This window comes from Equus quagga, chromosome 8 (assembly GCF_021613505.1).
Source record: "Equus quagga isolate Etosha38 chromosome 8, UCLA_HA_Equagga_1.0, whole genome shotgun sequence".
In the NCBI taxonomy this organism is placed as follows: domain Eukaryota; kingdom Metazoa; phylum Chordata; class Mammalia; order Perissodactyla; family Equidae; genus Equus; species Equus quagga.
In genome coordinates, this window is record NC_060274.1 from 98,424,247 (window position 1) to 98,438,997 (window position 14,751).

Below are 14,751 nucleotides of genomic sequence, written 5' to 3' on the forward strand. Positions count from 1 at the left end.
GATTGGGCACTTCACAACACATTGAACCTGACACCACCTTTTAATAGCATATCATGTTTGCTAACACAATTTGTTCAAAGAATTTAGAAATGAAATTTGGCAGGAATAAAATTAAGAAAATCCAACTTTTGGAAGCTCTTTAGTATTCTAATGACGACTAGCCAGCATAATTAAAGTCATGCCAGCAACACTTGTGACATTTTCTTTGCCATATAGTGAAACTGATCTTTTTTTCAAAAATTGCATTTCATTTTTGCTATCAACAGCCTAATAGTTCTTTTATATTGTCATGTTTTCTCTCCAACTAGATAATCCACTCCAAAGGTTTCATCCTCTATTTCACTTCCTCCTCCTTTTGTGTCCCAATAAACAGACTGCCAGTATATTTAATGTAAATTGTGCCCCTTCAGGTATATTCTCAGCTTTTTTATTTCAAGTCACAGTTTGACTTTTGATTGCATATGGATCGTTAGGTAAAATGCCCTTTCCATCTTTGTATAGTGAATTTCTTGACTGATTATAACTCAAATGTCAAATGACAGCTTACTATTTTATTAATCTTCTGCTGCTTTATGATAAAGAAAGAAACCCCAAATTCAGGAACAGATAAAATATTTTAATTAACAATTTTTTTTCAATTCTAATCATTAGTAGAAAAGTCAAGCCTCCTCTAATTCACAGCCAAGCAAATTTTTTAAAAAATAAATCCTCTCTGCTAAACTTGAAGCTCCAATTAAATATTTCTACAATTGTAAATATCTTATGTATTTTGTAAATATGGCATAACCTGTTGGCGTGAATTTCCTTTGTTCCAGAAAAAATCAGTAAAGTTTAACATTTTCATTTCTTATTTCAAAGCATTTGGGAGACATTTCAGAAGCGTCTGCGAAACGTTAAATTCTGTATGCTTGCTTCTCCAAGTTTCCATCCGCACAGACTGTCACCAAAAAGCACACAACCCAGAGCACCCACACAAATTCCTTCTTTGTGTTTAGATGTGAAATACACCTAAAGGTTCCGGGCCATTTTTCATCCCTTTCTCTGTGAAACAGGGAGATAGTTGTGTCTTAGGCAGCAATGGAACGTGGGCGATGAGAAGAAACGGCTTAGAACAGGGCAGAATTCTTTCTGAAGCTCCGGTGCCCATACTGGGCATCCCTGCAGGCGCGTCGGCTCTCTCCACTCCCCACCCCTGCTAGGATGATGCACTGCGAAAACATTCTCTCTCCCCAGGACTCCTTTCGGTGGTTCATAGCTGGGAAAATGTTGCCCCAGGTTTAAAACATCCGCCTAAGCAGCCCAGCGCGAGCGAAACGCTTTCTCACTGCTCTTTGCTCCCCGCCCTCTGCTGCCAGAACCTTGGGGATGTGCCTAGACTCGGCGCAGCGCACGTCCTGGCCAACCGCGAGCAGAACAAACCCCTGGCCTTCGGCCAGGAGGCTCCCTCCCAGCCACCGCCCCCCGCCAGCGCCTTTTTTTTCCCCCATACAATACAAGATCTTCCTTCCTCAGTTCCCTTAAATCACGGCCCAGGGAAATCTCCTCAAAGCCTTCATCCAGCCACGGGCCAGCATGTCTGGGGGCAAATACGTGGACTCCGAGGTAGGCGTGGGTGGGTGCGCGCCGGGCCCCGGGGTGCGCACGGAGTGCCTCCTTCTGCTATCTCCCACTCCAAATATTCCGACTGCTTTCCTTGCCCCAGCCCTCTCTCGACCCCGGAGCACTCCTCTCGCGCTGGCACTGCTGAGGAATGGGCCTGGGCGGGGAGGTGAAGAGGAGGCAGGAATGTTTTATGTTTTCCTATTGGGACGGAGGCCAAGGGAGCCCCTAAGCTAGAGGAACACGGAAAAGGGGGTCGTCGGGGTCCTCAAGTTGGGTCTGCCGGACCCAGGACGCGTTTCTGGATAGGTCCGGTGTCCTGGCTTATTGCGGGACCCCCACGGTCCGGCTCCTGCCAGCTAGGAGGCGAGGAGCTGGAGCGCGGGGTGGGAGATCATTCACCCGCAGTCTTAGGGACAGTCCCCGCGACTCCCCGCCAGGCGCCTGGACTCCCGGGGGCGGCGGCGCGCATTGTATTTGGACTTTCCAAAGCTCTTGGGCCACCTCAAGAACTCTTCCTGCATCTCGGCGCCTAGCAAGGGTGTTTGGAGAGGGGTGGACCTCTCCTTCCCCCAACTACCACCATACCTTCCAACCACTCTCGCACGCTCGGGCTCCGCCTGGGTGTGGAGACTTCATTTTCCCAAACGCAGCCGCGGTTCAGCCGCCCGCTGACAGCCTGGGAGTGACCTGAGGGTGGGTCGGGGGAGTTATACAGGTGAGATATCGTTCTAAGAAGTTTAGGGGGCCTGACACATGGCTCTGCCCAGAGATGGGGGCATTCGGGACTGTGACCACCACAGGGCTGGGGGAAGCAGTGGAGGGACAAACAGGGCAGAGGGACTGTGCGGGACGCGAGCAGGTGCGAGAGAGACGAGGCCAAGAAGCAAAGAAAATGAAGGCACTCCATGAGTCGGGGAGTTCAGGCTGAATCTTAAGGATGAACCTGGAAGGGATTATGGAGAGAGGGAGAGTAGAGGCTGGGACGAGAAAATGAAGCAGATGAAGCACTCGGGGCGAGGGCTGCGTGGAGGAGAGAGCGGCTGGAGAGAAGTCAGAGATCGGGTCCCCTCCCCTGCCGAGGTCTCCGCGGGGTACCGCGCGCAGGGCGAGCGCAGGGCGGGGGCCCGGGCGGACCGCGCCGCGGGGTTTGCCCTGACCCCTGGCGGCGGGCGGGGGAGGCAGGAGCTCCCTGCCTGGTACCGAGGGGTGTGGTGTCCTCTCCTCGATCCTCTTAAAAAGCTTGCTGCGCCAAGGAGTTTACTGCGCGCGGAACCTCCGCTGCCGAAGCGGTTAGTTCGATTTTGAGCCTCGAGGTTTGCTCCGCCGCCTGGCTGACTTCTGATCGCTTGTTTTTCTTTTTGAAATTTTCTTCCCACCACCCGTGCTACCCTCCCCCTTCTGGTCGTCCGCTCTCGGCAGGGACATCTCTATACGGTTCCCATCCGGGAACAGGGCAACATCTACAAGCCCAACAACAAGGCCATGGCAGACGAGATGAACGAGAAGCAAGTGTACGACGCGCACACCAAGGAGATCGACCTGGTCAACCGCGACCCCAAGCATCTCAACGACGATGTGGTCAAGGTAAGGTGAGGCGGCCAGCGAGGAAAGGATGCCCCTTGAGGGGCCGCTGTCAGGCCCGGTACAGTTCTCCTCTGGCAAGCAGCCTGTGCAGGCTTCTCTACCTTTGCCACACGCACACTGTTTTCTGGCCTTGATGTGTGGGAGCTCCCGCGGTCGTCTGAAATGTCACATCTCCCCTCCTCCCTCCTGCTGGTTAGTTCAGCTGGAATTTAGCAAAGGAGTTTTGTAGGCGTTTCTATAACTGCACTTTTCTCCTAGCAAGTGAACCCCCTGATCTCAGCAACAGACAGACCCGCACGCCTTGGCAGAGTAAGACGGTTGCGCTGCAGGTCACCCTCTCTCCATCCCCAGGTTGAAAGTCTAGCGAAGGGTGGTGCCCCATTGCACATAGAATTAAAGCAGCAAGACCATTTTGTAAGGTCTTGTGCTAAGGGTGAGAGCCGGTATACAGAGTGGGCAGGTTCCTCCAGCTAAAATTAAGATAACCTGACGGGATTTTTTTTTTAATGATAAAGTGAGTGGAAACCCTTCCGAGTAAAGACAAAGAATATAATATATTATATATAATATGCATATGAAGGATATTTTAACTGGAAAAACACGGCACTTGTGCACAGCTAAGCAAATTTACACAACCAAAACTAATGTGCGCCTCACTTTCTCCCACAGACATCTCTAGTTAGGCGTGCAACGCTGCTTCTTTAGTAACTACCTGGGTCAGCCTTCCCTGAGCTAACGGGACGTTTGGGTTGGAGTTCCTTTTTATACTTTCAAGATGCATTGGGTGAGATTAAAAATAGCTTAATTGAACGGGTTGTTGGCCAAATTTAGATGTGTCTCCATGGTCGGGTTTTGATTATCATTATGTTATTCAACTTTGACCCTTTTAGCAAATCTTGTCACAAGAATTTATTGTCCGAATCCATCTTGATTGGGAAATCATGGGCCTAAGCCATCCTTGGCAAAAGGTCTTGTTTGAGGGGCTAGGAGGGCCAAGAAAAGTCCTGGCCTCAAAGATGAGAGAATGAAGACCCAGTTCTGTACAACCCTGCAGCAGCCAATGGGGTGGATGAGCGATTTCCACCCACCCAGCCTCCTATCCATGGATGGGAGGAGCTATAGTTCAGAGACTGTTCACATTTATGAATAATATATTTCAAAAAGGGGAACAATTTAATCTGTAATTGGAAGGAAAACATAACTGTCAGAATTGACTCTCTTGGCTTGATGGTGGAGGAAAAAGGAAAATTGGAGCATTAGCAGGTTTTTCTCCTAGCCAGATTATGGAATATTTCAAAGCAGCAGCAATAACAAAATAGTTTACAAACTTGAAATTAGAATTGCTAAAAACTATTTACTCAAAACATTACCTTAAAGGGGGAAAGGCCATTTTTGCTTTTTTCCCTTCTCATGTAGCTTTGGACAAGAAGGAGAGGTGCCAGGAAAAGAGGCAGATTTCAGAAAGAGCTGGCTCCATTGGAGCCTCCCTCTTGTTCCACTGCAGTGAGAGGGGGATTCCTGGAGCAAGTGAACCTCCCGGGATGAGTCAGAGGAGCCAGTAGTGTGGATGTGGGTCTCCACACATAGCATGACTAAGTTGAGAAAGAAAGGCCCCACTGGGAAAACCGACTTCAACACAGATGGAAAAAAGGCATAACAGGCTTAGAGGAAATAGTAGTTTACAGACTAGCATTTCAAAGAGCAAGTGTGGCGATCTTCATATTAAAGAAATTAAAAGGAAGAGTTGGAGCAAGCTCCTGCTGGCCTAGAGAAAGTAAACCCCGCCCTCTTGCTCATAGAACTGGGAGCAAACAAGACAGTCAGACCGAAAAATCCACTTGGAGAAGAATTTGGTAGGCCCACTTACTCAGACGCCCTGCTTAGAGATGACTTCAGAGAATGTCCTGCAGAGAGAGCTCTAAAGATTGTCATCTGCCATTATGGCCGGGAATAGGGGCCCACACGCCATGGAGATTCCTATTTTATAATATTTTCTCTTTGAGTCCAAGCGCGAAGGTAATGATAGAAACAGGGAGGATCCTCTGAATGTTACCATGATAGTAAGTAAGAAATTTCCCTAAATTTTACTTTTGACAACATAGACTTTTTAAAATAATAAAGACACCCAAAGTTTCACGGTCATGCATGGTAGCTTAAAACGTCCCGTGATAATAAAGAAACGGTGGTCCACTGAATTACTATTAAAAGTACCAAATCAAGTCAAGAAAGCTCTCCTAATATTAGGAGAGATTTAAGATTTAAGATTTAAAAGATGCCAATTCTGTCCAATTCTCTAGTCACCAGTCACTGGTGGCTATTTCAGTTTAAATTTCAATTAATTTACATTAAATACAATTTGAAATTGAGTTCCTCAGTCACACTAGCCACATTTCGAGTTCTCAACACGTGAAGCTGGTGGCTACCATACTGGACAGCACAGATCTAGAACATTTCCATCACCACAGAAATTGCTATTGGGCAGTGTCAGACTAGAGTGTTCCCTGCATGGTAAAAAGGTCTCCATGCCAAGTTTAGAAAAATAACTGGATGGAGAAGAAATGAGACTCTGATGTACAGTGTGAGGAGCAGCATGGTCTATCCACACAATATCCTTTTAGTCCAGCAAAACAGCTATTAGGGAAAGAAAGAAAACTCAGACGCTGAGTGTGCCATGAATTTCTGTTTCAAGAAGGTGGAGTATTATCACCTATTCCACTGGTGATAATGGCGTAAATTAGACTCTGCAATTTAGTTCTGATAAAATTGGTTTCTTATCTTACTGAAGGTTTAGTGCACCATATTATGAGATATATGCAAAGACATTTATCTAAAAAAAAGAGTAGGTTAAGAATGCTTTTTCAAATTTCCTCTGATCAAAATAGTCACAATGTGAGACCTTCTGTTCTCCCTCTGAGATTTCTATGTCTTCTTCTTTTGTTCACATTTCATTCATAAGTTTATTACGTACTTATCTGGATTTTCTAGATAAAGAAAATGGCTTCAAATCTATGATTCTGATGTCATATTAGCCATCAATCAATTCATTTATTAAACTCTTATCATATGCCAGACTAGACACTATGCTGCGTGTTACAAAGGGTGATTCCCAAAATAAGTCCAGTGATCACAAAGATTAGAGTTAGTGAGACAAGATGCACACAGAAAGTTTAAAAAAATACACACACACACACCCAATATCACAACAGTAAGTCACTGCCAAATGGTAACTAAGGGGTCCTTTTTTGCCTTGACTGCCAGGGAACATGTAACTAGATTTTGTTTCATTGACGCATGTTACTTATTCTCACGCACATATGGTTTTGAATTTTCACTTTCTTTTTCAACTGGGATGCTATTTATGAGGTTTCTATTGGAAGCCTTCTCGTCATTATTTTGGAAATAGACAAAATACATGCTATAATAAATCAAAAGTAAGTAGTATTGAATATTGTGTTCTAAAAAGGTTTTTAAAAAGTGAGTCGTATTAATTATCTGGATCTTGGTAATCATTCTGCAACGTAGATAAATATCAAATCATCATGATGTACACTTTAAATATTTACAGTTATGTTTGTCAATTATTCGTAAATAAAGTTTTTAAAAAAGTGAATGGTATTGATATTAAGTGTTAGGGATCCCCTACTATGCATGGGGCAATAGAGTGAGAGAAGGAGGATGCATTATAGATAGTTCAATGGAGAAGGGCATGAAGGAGGTGCAAGCTAAGATGGATCATAAAGAACAGATGCGATGCAAATAGCTGAGAAAAGCACGGGAAGGCATTCTAAATGAGCAAGGCATGGAGATGGGGATGTCTCACACAGGGCCTGAGCCTGGAAGTTTCGGTAGCCCATTTTGCTTGGAATTAGAGTTCATGTGGCAGAGTTGGTAGGTCATAAGGATGAAAAGACTGATCATGGCCAGACGGCAGAGTCCTGAAGCCGGTACTCATGATAAGTTGGGACTTTATCATCAGCAGTGAGAAGTCAGGAAGACTTCAAGCATGAGGATGACATGATGAAGGCGGACTTTTCAGAAGATGACTGGTTAAGGTACAGGATGTAACAAAAGGTATCCAGTCTGGATGAGCAGAGAATAGTTATGATATAATTGCATGGTGGTCCAGACATGAAATAAGAAGGACAGAATGTAGTGGCAGTGGGGATAAACCATATAAACACAAAATGACAGAATTTTAGAATTGGAAGGGAACATGTGGTTTCAAGGCTAACCTCCATTTCCTCTTTTTTAATATTAGGAGAGATTTAAGGGCTAAAGAAGTTTAAAATTTATCCATGTTTTCACATGGTTACTCCCCAAAACATATATTTTGAAATGTATCATCAGGGACGAATAGACAAGATTATGTGATTTCATGGAGTATTTTCACCAGGGGAGGAATGAGTTGAGATGATTCTGAAGTTAGCTCTGAGACAAATCAGGACATTTGAGAGGAGATCTTTGTTGGAAAATAAAATATGATTTGCAACTTTCTTTTCTAAAACTTGACTGTAATGATCCTTAAATATACACAGACAGAAAATTTTCTTTAGTAGTCAAGAAAAGGTATACGTGTGGTAATGAGATCAGTTTTGGTTTCAAAATAACAGCCTAACGCCTCTGTGATCCCTTTCAACTAGAAAGCATTCTAGAGCGATTGGTGATTAATATCAATACAATGGTAATTTTCAATTTGAAGTTTATCTGATATAATCAAAACAAGATTTAAAAGATCAGATTTCTCAGAGCACTCAGCACCATGTTAATATTGTCTTCTGTTGGAATTGGTATCAGTTTTGCTTGTTTGTTTAGGAGATAGCTTCACAAGATGGTGATTAATATTCTGCCACACATGAGATCATGCATGGAACCCAGAACCCCCAGCTTGCAAAAGAGCATTAGGGTCATCTTTGGTGCGAAATTATTCTCACATCAATGAGCAAAGAACAATACTTTAATGGGGGATATTATTCATTCTTAAGCATCTAAAACACTTTCAAGTTCAGCCAACAATGATGTACATTTTAAAGGCTTATTAAAAGAAAGTCTTTTTTTCTCCTCCATCTCCTAATTGTGGTCAAAAAACATTGAAGAATTAGTTTAACTTTGGTTCTAACTAAGTAAAATCTGATATTATGTATTCAAATTTAAGACAAGATACCCAAATATCCTCAAATTATGCAAAAGTTCGTGATGTGGGTTATTCTTCCAATTAACAGTGGTGTTGGCTATATTTTAAAGGCTCTTAAAGTAAGAACAGCTGCAATAGTAAGCAGCATCTGGAAAGTCCAGCAATTTCAAAAACCACCTGCTTATGCATCCTGCCCACTTAAGTCCATAAAATAACAGATACTTTCATATTCCAAATGAAACTGGTTTTTAGTTTGCCCTACTTTTCAACATAGGTTCCCTATGATGAAATGCCCAGAGAGTGCTGGTCCCTAGGAGAATGGGACTGTATGCACTGACCTGTGGAGTTCTGGACACTTTCATGATCCTCCTGGCTGAGTTTGCAGTGGGGAAAGGGCAAGGCTGCTGTTTTCATGCAAAGATGGTTTATGCCAAGAAACACAAACTCTTTCTTCTTCCACGCTCTGAGCCTTGTACATATATTATCTTCATTACTATATACTAGGTCCTGGAGGAAAAGATTTGCATACTATATTTCTTTTAAAAGAAGTTCCTAAAAAAGAAGCCCTCAGCCCCTAGAAATATGCCTAACACATAGGTGCTCAGAGGCACCCTGATGGAGTGGAAAGAGTATTGTGCCAAGATAAGAAAAGATATTTTTGCAACTTTTGTAACTTTCTTCTCTAAGACTTGAATGTAATGATTCGTAAATATGCAGACACAAAATTCTTTTTTTTTTTTTGAGGAAGATTAGCCCTGAGCTAACATCTGCCGCCGATCCTCCTCTTTTTTGCTGAGGAAGACTGGCCCTGAGCTAACATCTGTGCCCATCTTCCTCTACTTTATATGTGGGACACCTGCCATAGCATGGCTTGACAAGCAGTGCATAGGTCCGCATCCAGGATCCAGACTGGCGAACAGGCCACCGAAGCAGAACGTGTGAACTTACCCACTGCGCCACTGGGCCAACCCCACAAAATTCTTTAACAGTCAAGAAAAGGCATACACATAGTAAGCATATCAGTTTAGGTTTCAACATAAGGGCCTAATGCTTTTGTGATCTCCTTCAACTAGAAAGTGTCTAGACTCAGTAGTGTGGGACAGGACACCAAGGAATGAGAAGTAAAGGATGTCAGGGCAACAGATTTCTCTTCCTCGGTAGGTCCCTGAGTGTTGGGCTTACAAAGAGGGAGCAAACTTGTTTGGCTAATAAAAGCTAAAAACACCAGCCCTAGAAATATTTTTGGCAAGCTATTTTATGTTTCTATGCTTCAACTTCTCTAATTATAAAGAAAAGAATGAGCTTCTTTCTCATATAATAGCATCCCCCCCAAAGCCCTTCATCTTTCAATAAATGATTATTATACATCTAATATCATGTGCTGGGGGCTACAATATGGAACAAGATAGATATGACGCTGCCCGTCCAGGGTTTATGGCTATCTCCTTGCCTCTCTTCATATAGTTTCCTTTGAAAATTGTTGCTGAAATTCCTTTACCAAATTCTACTGTCTGTTAAAACCTTATAACCTTTAGGCCGTAGTTCAAAAAATGCCACATCTCTAATGCCTTGAATTGTTCTTGAGCCAGTAAACAAGGCTTGGGCAAAATAAGGAACACATATTTTTTAAATAATTTGCCCCTGTTTTGGTCCTATAAAAACTTGCAATGAAATTATGGAAAATACTTCAGTTCTTCTCTAATATTCTCTCTTGCCATATTGGTGCTCAATTTCTAATCTTCCTATTGAAAATGTGAAATTTTCACCCTTTTTTTAAATTTCATAGCCCTTTACAAACCCAAGAGGTCTCTCAAATTCAGCTAGGCATCATAATCACCAGAAGAATTTTTTAAAATACAAATGCCTGGGCCCACTACAGATCTATTAAATTAGAATATTCGGGATGGGGCCTAAGGATCTGTATTTTTCAAAACTCCCTAGATGACTATTGTGAAGTCAGGTGTCAAAGTGATTGTACCCAAGGGTGACTTTAGATATACACTCTGGACGGTTCCACCCTAAGAGAAGAGTGGTGTCACCCTGTAGTTGTAAATATTCTTCCTGCCAGAAGACAACTTGAGCGTTGGGCCAGTTTAAAACCTGCCAGGGAGTTTTGAAACACCACAGAGGGTTCCCAAATCAACGTTGCTCAATGGTCCTCCATCCCTTGAGGCTACTCGGGCTTACAGCCAACTATAAGCTTAGAGCCTCAGGGTGACCTAGGAATGGGGTGACCATATGTTCCAGGGTGTCCCATACAGACCAGTTAATACTGGTTAGCCCTGAGTCACTACTAATAGTGCCCCTTTCATGTTCAGAAGTGATGCAGTTTGGAAGAAAAATTATAGGTCACAAATGGATTGGCAAGGACCTGTCACTGATTCTTGTACTGGGAATACACTGGAAGTCCCTATGCAAACTGTTCTTTAGCAGATTGGGCAAAATTTCCACATACCAAGCATGCTTTTCTTTCCTTTCTGCTCTCCGGTATCATCTCTCTCCTACCTTCATCGCAGCCATCAAGCTGCACTATAATTTGGAAGAGGAGCTTTTACATGCCAATCTACTCTACCCTCGGACCTTAGTTTCTTTGCCTGCAACAGAGGGTTAATGAAACTGACATCCTTCCATCACATATTCTGTCAACTACTCAATCAAAGATTAAAATGTTTAAAATAGTTTTAACTATTTTTCAGTTAGTCCGGGAAACATAAAATGGCATACCTTCATATGAACCATTGTTTCAGGTAGAGGAAGTGTTTTTAATTTTGTCTTAAAGGAAATCTGCGTGATCCATGTACTGTGCAACTACCGAGGGAATTAATTGGCAGAACAGACTTACACAGAATACATATTTCCTGCCTCTCAGGGGAGCTATGCTGATGTTTCAGATACAAAGTACATCTTGTTTTCTTTATTGAACTTGAGAAGATATCTCTTGTTGGTCATTATTTCATCACAGGGGAAATAAGTATTCCTAAAGACACAACTGAGTTCCCGTTAGCCATTGTTGACCGTTCAGGTAATTAAGAGCCAGGCATTTTTAATTTTGAGGAGGCTTAAATAAGTTTGGATGGTGTATGTATGTGCTTAGTATGCTATCGCACAGCAATTTAAAAGTGAAATTTTAAAAAGGTGCATTCAATCTATAAACCTTTCCTGAGCCCAGCAAACATTATAATACAAATGGACATTGATAGATTCTATGTAAAAAGGTAAATTGGGTCTACAGATTGCATTGGGTCATCTCAAATATGTTGCACGTATCAAACACAATTACTTTTTCTTATCTACAATGCATAACTGGAAAAGATGCTGGTTTCTGGACCCAAATAGTGAGGAAGTAGGAGATTGGGAGGAAAAGCAGCAAAGATAAAGAAATAACCATAAAGTCACTTCTCCCTGTCCTGCCAGTCACTCTGTGCTCAATAGGCTTTACTCGTGCCAATTCTCGGACCCCCACATCCGTTGCTTTGCACAATGCTGCATTGTCTGAGGACATGATCAGGCTCAGGCACTGACTAAGTATTATCCCACTGCTCCTGCCCCAGGAGCTTTAGAGTTTAGCAGGGAAGCACACATGTAAACAAATCTGAGTGAGGTCTTGTAACTAAGGGACAGGCCAGTTGGGCACAAAGCAGAAAGTTCTCAGCAGTCTCCAAAGCCAAGCATGTGTTTACCAGGCACTCGAGGCAGGGAAGGGTTCCCAGCAGAGGGAGCAGCAGGAGCAAAGGCCCAGAGACCTGAGGGCACTTGGCACTTTCTGAGCACCAGCGGCAGGTCACTGTGGCCAAAGCAAGGGACACAGGAGCCAGATCAGCAGGGCCTTCTGTGCCCAGCCAAGGCGCTTTGTTGACCACAGTGACCTGCAGAAGCATTTTTAGGCAAGGAAGTGACCTGATGAGATGTGGCCTTTACTAATAGGAAGGGCTAACTTTGGTGCAATGGGGCAAACCAGGGGGTACCAGATGTGTAGGTGGGAGTGAAACAGGAGGTGGGATGCTTCTTCCAGCGCTGGGTACAGGCTAGCTTCGTGGTAAAGATTACCTTACTTCTCCAATGACCCTTCGAGGTAGGTGCTATTGTCATTATCACAGTCATATTCATTTTACAGATAAGGAAATGCAGGCTTAGCCATTTACTCAGGATTACATAGTTAGAAAGTGTAGAGTCAGAGCCTGAACCCAGACAGGTGAGACCCCAGGGCCCAGCTTCATAACCACTGCACTCCAGTGCCTCTCCGTAATAGGTGGTGATCCAAGCAGACCGTGGTGTCACCTTAGTGCAGAAAGAGATGACTGTGTTCTCACAGGAGGTGGGCAGCGTTTGCCAGGGGATTCCAGATGTGGTCTGTGTTGGAAGTGACAGGCCTGCAGTTCTAAGGTCAGACTCTAGAACCTGGCAGGTGGACTGGGGAAAGGGAGGGGAGGACCGATGTAAAGTCTAAGGTAAAACCCCAGATCTCAAGAAATGTGTGTGCTGGGTGAGTTTCCAACCAGGGGCGGAGGGTCAAGTCCCAGAGACCAGAGTGGGGTACAAAGTAGGGGTGTGGTCTCGGGGATTAGGAGTGGAACACGCACTCCGAGCCGGACAAGCTGCAATGCTGGCTTGTGTTGAATGCCCTGAGTCTGTGAAGCACCCAGATTGCCCAGGCCGGCCACCGCACCTGGGGTGCTGCCGATCCTGCCGGGTGTGTGGGGAGAGGTGGACGTGAGAGAAGGAAGCAGGTGCTGACAGGCACTTTGCATTTAACACGTTCATTTAAGGTTCTCAATTTGCCTGTTCAACTCCTTCAGATATTCATGCCATTGCAGCAATATGTTGTAAAAACAGGAAACAACTGAGAAAAACCTTAGTTTTATGATAGTGAGAGAAATGCCCATTTAATCCTGAAAGTAGTTTCTCTGAGACTTCCTCCCTACAAATTACGTATTTGTTCTCAAAAACAAATGCCAGAAGTAGGGGACAGACTTAATCGTGCATTTTACAAGGCACCGTTAACCTCTCAGAACAATTAAAATGTTCCGTCAATCATGGCTCACTGTTCGCCTTTTCTATATTATTAACAGTAATAATATATAGCAGGAAATGGACGTACCAAAATATGGCAAGGGAATGGAATTGCAATCATTGGATTTCATCATCAATTATTTTGGTTAGGTTGATAGAGCTTTCCTCCTTGCTTGATCCTGAGCGTCAGGCTTTTTAGTAGGGAGAGAAATTGTTTTTCTAAAAGTTAATACCCACCAGTTCCCCAAACTATTTTGGGTAAGCCCCTCTATTACGCTAGTTATAAAGGTAGGAAAGAGAGTCATTTTCAGATAAGGTGCTCCCCAGAAAGGCCACTCAACAAACACCTACCCTGCACCAGGCACGGAGCACAGCATGAGCCCTGCCTACCTGACAGAACTGCGGCCATCGCCCAGGCTCACCCAGACACCCGAGCCTCTGCCAGCCTTCCCTGACCGCCCTTGTCAGAACTGGTCCTCTCTTCTCTTGGCTCCCACCACATTTGGTTTCATTTCTATTTAACACATATTGAAGCCCTCTAAGGATTCTGCTTCTCTATCCCCATGCCTCTCTCTCTCCTTCTCCTCCCACTTCGTGCATGGGTCCTTCAGGGCAGAACAGTGGCCCCAGGACTGTGGCTGCCCAGTGCCCATCTCAAGGCCCCACCCTGAATCTGCCATCAGAAAATGGATGCCAATTTAAATCTGCCAAAAAGAATCTGAAATCTATTTTTTAAGTGTATAATGTCTTCTGTGCATGAAAAACAGGAGAATTATATTATTGTCTTCCTTTGCCCCTTTTCTCTATAACAGCCACATTTAAAACCTCGTAAGGAAAACATATCCAAATAAGTAATAAAGAAATCCAAAAACATCCACTCTATTTACTAAGGTAAGGAGAAATATGTTCTAATATGTGTATATATTTATTATTATGAATGCTTTTTTAGTCTCCAGTTTGAGGAGGACGCAAATACGTCTCTGCTGAGCCTTCCAGTAAGGAGGCTGTGGCACCTGGATGATCTCCGGGGGCCTGGAGGATAAAGCTAATCTCCTAAGTGCCTGGCAGACAGGGCAGGCAAATTCCCAGAATGCCGAGCTGCCATCGCTGCTGCTTGGCATTGCCCCCTAGGGCCAGAAGCATGAAGGCTGAGAGTGGATCTCATGCCACATGAGAACTCGCCTGCCAAGAAAGGGGTAGAGGGACTCCCTGTGGAACCCCCTATATACCCCTGGACAACTGCAAACATCAGAGGAATGACTAGGCCAGGCAGCAGCCCTGAAGGAAAATCCAAAACCTTCCACACCTGAAGGAGACAGCCGGTTTGAGAAACTCAAGCCTCTTCCTTCTCTGTGGCTTTACTACGTCTAGATGTTAAGTACACAGGGCTCTGAAATGTTACTAGCTGGGAGGTGACCATTAAT

The 14,751-nt window shown here is 44.0% G+C and overlaps 1 protein-coding gene across 1 annotated transcript in view; it reads left to right on the plus strand.

Annotated features, from left to right (window-relative positions):
• Positions 1-1,455: 1,455 nt before the first annotated feature.
• Positions 1,456-14,751, plus strand: part of CAV1 (caveolin 1) — a 33,628-nt gene continuing 20,332 nt past the window's right edge. The window contains exons 1-2 of the mRNA XM_046669157.1: positions 1,456-1,602; positions 3,022-3,186. Coding sequence (XP_046525113.1) covers positions 1,573-1,602; positions 3,022-3,186 — 195 coding nt within the window. The 5' untranslated portion in view covers positions 1,456-1,572. The remainder of the gene's footprint in view (positions 1,603-3,021; positions 3,187-14,751) is intronic.